Source organism: Propithecus coquereli, unplaced genomic scaffold (assembly GCF_000956105.1).
Source record: "Propithecus coquereli isolate 6110/MARCELLA unplaced genomic scaffold, Pcoq_1.0 Scaffold218, whole genome shotgun sequence".
Lineage (NCBI taxonomy): Eukaryota > Metazoa > Chordata > Mammalia > Primates > Indriidae > Propithecus > Propithecus coquereli.
The window spans coordinates 3,204,901-3,214,800 of NW_012146967.1; the positions used below are offsets into that span (position 1 = coordinate 3,204,901).

Consider the following 9,900-nt stretch of genomic DNA (forward strand, 5'->3'; position numbering starts at 1 on the left):
AATAATAGCACATACAGATTCTTAAATAATAACATTTTAGGTTTTTTATAGTTCTTGTGTGCAAAATGAGGTTGCTGTGAGAAATACATGAATGCATACATCTAGAATTGCTCTCGAAATCTCTAGTAATGGCAAACTTCTTTATTTCTCTTTGTAGTTTTATCCATTTTTGAAGTCTATCTTGAGGTATTTTTATATAGAGCTTATAAATCTAAAATTATTTCTTCTTGGTAAATGAATTCTTTATCATAAAAATTACTTCCTATTTACCTAGTAATGCTTTTCACCTGTTATTCTATTTTTCCCCTTGATATTAATGCAGCTGTATCAATTAGCTTTCTTTTGCCCAGTAGTTACATAGTATATAATTTTTACCATTCTTTAACTTTCAAATTTTCTGTATTCTTATGTTTTAGATGAATATCTTGAATGGAATATAGTTGGATTTAACCAAATTCACCTTGAAAACCTTGCTCTTAAATTAGAGCATTTAGTCCATTTACATTTAATGTAATTACTGATACACATTAGTGATAGAAACATTTAACAACTAACTCTTAGGGTACTTTGTAGAGGTTGCAGTTCTCACAAATGACCATGAGAGGGCGACTCCAGGGGATGCACAGGCATTTAAGACCTTGAAGGGACAGGAGGAACCAGGCATTTGCTCTCTGGGGTTCCACCACTGCTTCTGAGGTTCGCCCCTGCAATGTCTGGATATCTTCTCGCCAGAGGAGGAACAAGGATATGGGCCGGGGCACAGGAGTGTGGTGGACTGGGGGACGCAAGAGCAGTCCCATGGACGTGCCTATTAGAGGGAGGAGGGTGGCTGAAGGCGCTCAGTGGGCTCAAGGCAGTGGCTATTTACCAACGTGCATAGGAACATTTCAACATTTTAATAACCAGTAGTGCTGTAAAAGCAATTCAGAATGGCATCAGCCCTTATGATATATTTGGGTTTAAATCAACCATCTTACTTTGTGTTATTTATAACACCTGTTCTGTGTTGGGTTTTCCTCTCCTTTCTTGCCTGCTTTTATTATTTCTTTTTTCCCCTCTCTTATAGTTTTGAAGTACATTGTTTCTATTTTTTAAATAATTACCATAAAAGTTATCTCATGCATCTTTAACTTTTCAAAGCCTGTTTTTAATCAATACATTTACTTTCTTCCCTGACAGCACAAGAACCCTAGAACACGTTCATTCCATTTACCCCCAGTCCCTACTAACTTAATGTTGTGTATTTTAATCCTTCACATTTTTTTAAATCCATAAGAGATTATTTTTATTGTCTTTGATAGATGTTCATTAACATTTACCACCTTCTTGGTTCTTCATATCTTCTTGCAACTCTATGTTAATATGGGATCATTTTCTTTTTGCTTAAAGTATATATACTTTACAATTTCCCTTAGTGAGGGTCTTCTCTTTGTCTGGTAATGTTTTTATTTTGCCATCATTTATAAAAGATGTTTGCCTGAGAATAGGATTATAGGTTGGCAATTAATTTCTTTCAGCACCCCAAAGATGTTCTTCTACCACTGCTCTCAGGAAGCTGTCAGTCTGTTACCCCAATAAAAGTACAAATGCTCCTTGACTTACTATAGGGCTGCGTCCCTATAAACCTACTCTAAGTTGAAAATATCAGAAGTTGAAAATGTATTTAATCACCTAAACTACTGAACATCATACCTTAGCCTAGGCTACCTTAAATGTGATCAGAACACTAACATTAGCCTACAGTTGGGCAAAATCATCTAACAGAAAGCCTATTTTATAATAAAGTGTTGAATATCTCATGTAATTTATGGATGTTCTACTGAATGTGTCTTGCTTTTGAATCATTGTAAAGTTGAAAAATCTAAGTCAAACCATTGTAAATCAGGGACTGTCTATAATCTGCCTTTTTTCCTAATTTTTTAAACTTTCATCTATTTATTTAGGCAAAATATACATACATAATTTATCATCTTTACCATTTTAAGTGTACTTTTAAGATATTTTTCTTCATCTTTCTAAAGTTACTAAAGTTTCTAAAGTTATTGTGTCTTGGTGTAGGATTATTTTTGTAATTCTACTTGAAGGTTGTTGCACTTCTGTTTTTGGTGGTTTGGTATCTTTCTGAAAGGATCATGTGCTTAAATACTGTCTCTGCTATAATCTCTTTTACCTCTCTTTTTAAGACTCTGATGAAATAGATGTTAGACCTTCTCCCAGGACCTAACCATCTCTTCTTTTTCTCCCTGTGCTTCATTCAGGATAATTTCTTCAGCTCTACCTTTAACTTCATTAACACCTTTTCAGCTGTATCTAATGTGCTGTTAAACACAACACATCCAGTAATTTTGGTTATTGTGGTTTTCATTTCTAGTTTTTTTTTTTTAAATGGTTATGTTACTTTTTATAGTTTCCTGTTCCCTGAAGATATATTCAAACCTGATTTTTTAACCTGATATGTATAGTTTTTAAAAAAATAATCTGTCTAATAACTGCAATATCTGATATCTCTGAGGTTCTATTTCTATTGTCTATTGTTCCTGTTTCTTCTAATTCATAATGTCTATGCCTGGTTATCTTTGACTATGTGCTAGCTATTATACAAAAAATTATTCAAAGAATTATTTGAAGCCTAAGAAGAAAGTGCCTTCCTCTACAGAGGACTGGCTTTTATTTCTGGCCTGTGTGGCAGCACCATAAACCAAGTTCAATGCTTGAGGTTCCCTGAAAGGCCTAAGTTGTTCAAACCGCAATTCAAGGGGCAATTACTCACGAGGGCTCACCTACTTTTAATTCATGTACTTAAAGGTATAGTCTTTTGGGGGCTTAGATTATGGGGAGGGTTCACCATTACCCTCCCTATTCTGAGTGGCCTGGTGTTGATTTCTCTTGCCCTTGTCCCCATGAGGCTGTCAAAACTGCTTCATTCACAGAGGCTGTTCAAATTAGGCTGACCCAGCAAATACGCTCAGGATACAGTGGCTTCTGTACCCATTTCTCCCTCTGGGTTTCCACTTCCCATCCTTCTCTTCCTGTTAATTCTTTACTGTCACGCCAACTCTTTGAAGGCTTTTGATGATTATAATTATTTAAAGTCAGTTTTTAAGTAGTTTTCAGTGGAAACGTTGGTCCAAAGGATGAGCCCACCATGGCTGGAAATAGGAAGCCACATAATGTGTTTCTTGGCCCAGAACTCAGTAACGATGGCTGAGTTAGTTGAATTATTATAACTGACTTCATTTGCAGAGGCTGTTTCCTGCTCTTAGAACGCATTTCGCATTCTGTGTCCCCAGTCCGAGAGTGCCCACGTTCTACCATTGGACAAGGCTCAGAACAAAACACCCATTTTCCCTACTTCCCCAAATCTGAATCCTATCTCTTCCCTCTCGAAACCCTCACAAGCCTACTGTGCACCATTCTCCAGGTACTTAGCTAGATAGAAGTGTAGTGATGCACATACTTATCTCTCCTGTGGACTTACACATTCTCATCACTTCTGGCATCTGGAGAATCCCCTCACTTGTCTCCAGTCCAGCAAACATACATCATAAACAGATTTTTTGAAAATATTACATCTAGTACTTTTACGTCTGATGTAGTAATACTTGGAGGGGATTCTATGAACACTTAGCTGCATATTGCTGGAAGCAGGATTTTGTTCATTCTAGTAAACGCTTACATGTGTGCAGCACGTTAGAGTCAACGGGGTGCTCTCACATCCATGAGCATCTGTAAATGTTGGTAGCCTCTGACTGCAGTGTTGCTACCATCAAGCTGCGGATGCGAAACACAGATAACACACCTGAATAGAGCCACAAAGCCAGACAAGGAACCCAAGTCTTTCCTCTCCAAGCCCAGGGCTCATCCCAGGGCATCACAGTTGCTGTTCCACATTATTTGTGCCACTCGTCATTTCTATGGCAACGACACCCGAACTCTTGGGAAGCAGACATTACGTACATGGAGGCACACGGCGCAGGAGTTGAGTCATAGTCAGTGGACGGAGGGGTGGGCCATGTGAGGTTTCCCGTGCACACCTGCACCTCAGCCCTGCTTACCTCACAACCTTGGTCCCATTCCTCACGACCTGCATGTCCACCATGCAGCCCCCCGTCACGTAGGCAGCAAGGTTCAGCTCTGAGAACTCGGCCTGGGGGAAACAAAACGGAAAAGGATTCAGCAAATACTGATGGTGCTAACGACTGCTGACATTTATTGGAACTTGCTTGTGCTAGACACACACTTAGAATTCCCCTCAAACTTAGGAACTTGGTAATGTTATTTTTATCTCCCTTTTTGAAAGATGAGGAGGTTGGGGTGCTGAAAGGCCTGGTGACATGTCCAAGACAACACAACTAATAAAAGACAAAATTGGATAGAAATTCATGTATCCCCTACCAATTTCTGCCTCCTTGAACGTCCTTGAAGAGGAGGAAGAAGCAACTCTAGCTCCATAACCATAAGATGCCAAATGCTGTTCAATATAACCTTTTCTCTAGATTGTTAAAGCTTCCTGCTTTGCAGTGGTAAGGCATCGTGGTTGTATCATTACTTATCTCTAGCAACAAAACCCTATTCAGGTTGTCTACCCAATATCCTTTTTTTTTTGGCAATAGCTGCTCCCCTTGCTCCATCCATATAGTTACAGTAGGATTGATCCAGAACTATGTTTGTACATTGAGATACTGCCCTTTAGGTCACCATTGATGGGGCGGGCATCTGACCCAGGGTGGTGGAATAAGATGACCATCCCTGAGGATTCAAGATTGCTGAGTGGTTTATGCAGTTTCTCTCTAGGTGGCTGTATCTTTATTGCACAAACCTGGATGCTATTTGGGACCGTATTTTCTGCCATTTGCACTGGAAAGGCACAGAAAACCAGGGGAGAGAGAGAGAGAGAGAGAGAGAGAGAGAGAGAGAGAGAGAGAGAGAGAGAGAGAGAGAGAGAGAGACATTTCATCTGTTTTACAGCCGCTCCCCATCACTCGCATCACCACATAAGCTCTGCCTCCTGTTAGATCAGCCACAGCATTAGACTCCCATCGGAGCATGAACTCTACTGTAAACTGCGCATGCGAGGAATCTAGGTTGCAGGTTCCTTTTGAGAATCGAATGCCTGATGATCTGAGGTGGAGCTGAGGAGGTGATGCTAGCGCTGGGGAGTGGCTGCAAATACAGGTTGTCATTAGCAGAGAGGTTTGACTGCACAATAAATGTAATATGTGTGCATCACCCCAAAACCATCTCCCCCCGGTCTGTGGAAAGATTGTCTTCTGTGAAAACTGGTCCCTGGTGCCAAAAAGGTTGGGGACCGCTGCTATAGAATACATCTCCCTTAGCAGATTATATGCTCCCTGGAGATAGAGATTCCTGGTTACCGCCATCTACGTTAGCTTCGTAGGGCTGCTAGGACAAAGTGCCACCACTGGCTGGCTTAAATGGCAGAAATTTATTCTCTGTAGTCCTGGAGGCTAGAAGTCCAAAATCAAGGTGCTGGTTTGGTTGGTTCCATCTGAGGTTTGTGAGGGAAGGCTCTGTTCCAGACTCTCTCCTTGGCTTGTAGATGGTCATCTGCTCCCCATGTCTCTTCTCATTGTCTTCCTTTTACGCATATCTCGGTACCCAAAGTTCCCCTTCTTATAAGGACAGAAGCCACATAGGACACCCTCACTTTGACAACCTCACTTTAACTTAATTATCTCTTCACATTCTGAGGCACTCTGAATATGAATTTTGGAGGGTGGGTGACAAGTCACCCTGTAATACCATCATCTTAAGTGCATAGCACCAAACTTTGCCTTATACACAGCAGACGCCAAAAGTGATTTCTTTGGATTTGATGAATAAACATAGCCGCTCACATATACAAACCACGTGTGCCAGGTACTGGCCTAAGCATTTTGCACGCATGAATCATTTAATCCCCACACTTATCCAGATGAGAAAACTGAGGCAGTGAAAGACCAAATAACTTTCACAGTGTCAATACAGCTGAACCCGTATTCAAACCCAGGCAGTGCGGCTCTGGGGCCTGGGCTTCTAGCTGGTGCAATCCACTGCCTCCGCCACCCAGCTGAATGAAGCATTCGGTGGATTATAACTGGGAAGTTTAGAGACCTAAAAATAACCCATTTAAAGAGAAAAATAAGTCTAGATTGAAGGGAAATATCATTTCATGGTGATTTAAATGTATCCTCTTGGAGTCATTTAACAGGAATTACGACCCAACACCGAGCCATCTCCCCAGATGGCATTAAAGCATAAGTACCAGAGTACTTATGTCTCTTGCTCTAATTAATAACCTCATTATGCTGTGGCAAAGTGGAAAGAAAAGATCACTGTTAATGAGTCCAGGTTGGTAAATAGTGGTAATGACCTAGTTATTAAGTCTAATGGCTTAAAAATTCAGTCCCATCATGTTCAAGATACTTAATTGGCAAGATCACAAAGAAGAATTAAGAAGAGAAGTTGTTGCTTGTGTGTGCAGAGAAAAAGAATTTAGAAGAAACTTGCAAAACAGGATATCTGGTCACCAAATATGTGCAGAAAGGGAGTGAAATGGAATCTTGGAAGGTAGAATCTTCAACTCAAAAGTGGCAAATACCCAGGGGCTGTCTTGCTGTCGGAAGGGAAAGAGAGATACCTGGAGAGAGGACACACCCAGGCTCGGTTATACAAGTTAGAGGTTCGTCTTGTTTGGATCTGGGTGTCTAGAGCTATTTCTTGGTGATGGTTTATGAAAACTTACAGGAGTTAAATGCTTGGGTTGCAGGGTAGCAAGCCCCTGTTGGATGGAGCACAGAGAGTTGGGATATCAAAGAAAAAGGGCACTCTTCTGTATTTAACTTTCTAAAAACTTCAACAACCATGAAAATGAACACAGAGGTATCCAAACCACTTCTTCGAGACAGCTTGATGGCCCTCCTGGTAGAATATTAAGGAGCAGCTATTTTGGAAGAATCTAGAGCTCCCACAGAAACTGTAGTGAATCGAATTGTATCCCAAAAAGACATGTCCAAGTACTAAACCCTGATACCTGTAAATGGAAAACAGGGTCTTTTCAGATATAACTAAGTTAAGGATGTTGAGATGAGATTACCCTGGACTAGACTGACCCCTAAATGTAATGACAATTCCTTAGAAAAGAGAAGAAAGGAAAACAGAAAGACAGAAAAGAAGGCCACGTGAAGATGGCGGCAGAGATTGGAATTATGAAGCCATAAGCCAAGAAAATCACTAACACAAGAAAGTTACAGGAGTCTCTAGAAGCTAAAGGAATCAAAGAAGAATTCCTCCCTAGAGCCTCCCAAGAGGGTGCAGCCCTGCTAAAACCTCGATTTAAGATATCTGGCCCCCAGAACTGTGAGAGAATAAATTGTTGTTTTAAGCCACTAAGTTTATGGTAATTTGTTATGGCAGCCCAGGAAATTAATACACTAACTTTGGGAATTGAATGTAATTTCAGTATTACATGCAAAGTCATCAGGGCTCAAAGAAGGTCAATGTGGTCAGGTAAGGCTCCTTCATCCACTTCACCAAGCACATCACAGGCACATAGAAATATGCACACACATTCTCTCTCTCTCTCTCTGTAATAAATTAGCTATTCACCTATATCATAAAACACTATTATCAGAGTTACTTACATTTTTTCCATGAGTTAAGCTTTTGACCACAAAATTATTTTGGTCCCAACTGTTTTTGATGTGATATCTTTTTAAACACCACACATTAGTCATTGTAGCATGAATAAATGAGTACTCAGAGAGACCACATTCAAATGTAAGCTGCTCAATACAATGGGTTTAGTTAAGTTACCAAATGCTTTGAATCCTAGTTTTAACATCTCTAAAATGGAGATAATGATATCAATACTATCTACCTTTAAAAGTTTGTGTGAAGATTCAAGATAATGTGTATGAAACATCTAGCATGGGGCTGAGACATAAGAGGCGGACCTCTGTAAGTAGTTGCTACCATTATTTTCAAATATTTAATTGTCTTAGTAAGAGTAAACTGAAAACAGCAAAAATGGTGTAACCAGGAAAAGAGCAACCTCTTTAAGTATTCATAACATATATATTTAAAAAAATATTGAGGCACAAAATACAGAATAAGGACTTCTGCTTATGGCCACAAGGAAGTACTAGAAATGATATTTACACTCTCATCTTAAATGACAAGAAAACCAGACAAACTATATTAAGTATCAGTTTTCAGACATTAGACAATAGGCATTTCAGGACTGTGATTCCTGCAAACAGGAAGCGAACAAAATTATCCCTATGATTATCCTAGCTTACTGCCTGGAGGCAGTTTTGAGGCAGCAAAGCAGTGGAAGAATACAAACAGAGCTCATCAGTTTCACTGAGGTGAGGATACAGAGATTGAGGTTCAGGGAGCCATGGCGGCTAAGATTTGCAGGACAGAGTATAGGAAAAGATGGAGCTGCACAGAAAACAAAACAAACAAACAAAAAACAACCTCCAGGGAGACCTGTAAGTCTTTGGAACAGTACTAATCTTAACATTCATGAAAGGAACTATTCAAGGCCAGGAAAAGAATCATCAGAAAATAGTAGGCTCAGTCATCTCCAGAACCCGCACAAGGCTGGGGGATAGTTCATGTTCTTACCAGCTAGAGTATAATCTTATATTACGAGTAGGGTACTCAAAATTTAGTAGTGGGACTAAATTATCCCTGGACTAAAGCATGCTCTGGATCTAGGATGATCAACTTGTCTTGATTTGCTCTGGGCTTTCCCAGCTTTAAAACTAAAAGTTCCACTTATGAGAAACTCTTCCATCTTACTTTTAAACTGAAACCCCATGTCTTGGGAACCTCCTTAGTTCTAGGCAAACTGGATTAATTAAACGTTCTATCTAGAATTGTGCCAAGAAAAGCTTAAAGGCAAGCTTGGAATGGATAAAGCTTATTCCAGGTAACTTAACTGTATCCCAAAACAAAGTACACCACTATTGAGAGGAATATAACAAAATGCACCACCCAACACAAAGAATTTGTAATGTAAAAGTTATGGCATTCAATCATAAATTACCAGGCATACAATGAAGCAGGAAAATATGACCCAAAATAAGGAAAAATCAATCAATAGAAACAAATCCAAAAATGAGAAAGCTGATGAAAGAGCAGAAATGGAAGTTAAAACAACTATTATAACTATGTTCCATATTCCCAAGAATGTGGAGGAAAACATTAACACAAGGAGAAGAAAAATGGAAAACACAGATAATGGAAAAATGGAACTTCTAGAGATAAAAAGTATAAAATATAAAATATCAAATGCACTGATGGGGTTAACAACAAATTAGAAATTGCAGAAGAAAATGCCAGTGAACTCAAAGAGAAAGCAATAAAAACAATCCAAAATGAAGCACAGAGACAAAAATACTAACAAAACAAAACAAACCCAGAACCTCAGTGAGCTATGGGGTAATATCAGATGGATAATTAAAGTCCAGTAGGAGAAGAGGGAGGAACATAAAAATATTAAAAGAAAAATGGCCAAAATGTTTCTAAATTTGATGAAAATGAAAAACCCACAGACCTAAGAAGTACAGTGACTCCTAAGCAGAAGAAACAAAGAAAATAACATCAAAGCATAACATAATAAACTTACTAAAAACCAGTAATGAAGAGAAAATCTTCAAAGTTGCCAAAGGGAAAAAATATACACTTTTTATAAAATGAAACAAAGAATGACAACCAACTTTTTGTCTGAAAATAGCAAACTAGAAGAAGATGGAACAACTTCTTTAAACAACTGAAAAAAACAAAAAAACACAACTGTCAACCTAGAACATTAAGCCCAATAAAATTTCCTTTTAAAAGTGAAGGCACAAGACTTTTTTCAGGCAAACAAAAGTTGAAAAAATTTATTGC

The 9,900-nt window shown here is 39.0% G+C and overlaps 1 protein-coding gene across 3 annotated transcripts in view; it reads right to left on the reverse strand.

The window, feature by feature from the left end:
• SYN3 (synapsin III) overlaps window positions 1-9,900 on the reverse strand; it is a 407,059-nt gene that overhangs the window by 342,463 nt on the left and 54,696 nt on the right. For all 3 annotated transcript variants that reach the window (XM_012644720.1, XM_012644718.1, XM_012644719.1), the window contains exon 3: window positions 4,056-4,147. In XM_012644720.1, coding sequence (XP_012500174.1) covers window positions 4,056-4,147 — 92 coding nt within the window. The remainder of the gene's footprint in view (window positions 1-4,055; window positions 4,148-9,900) is intronic.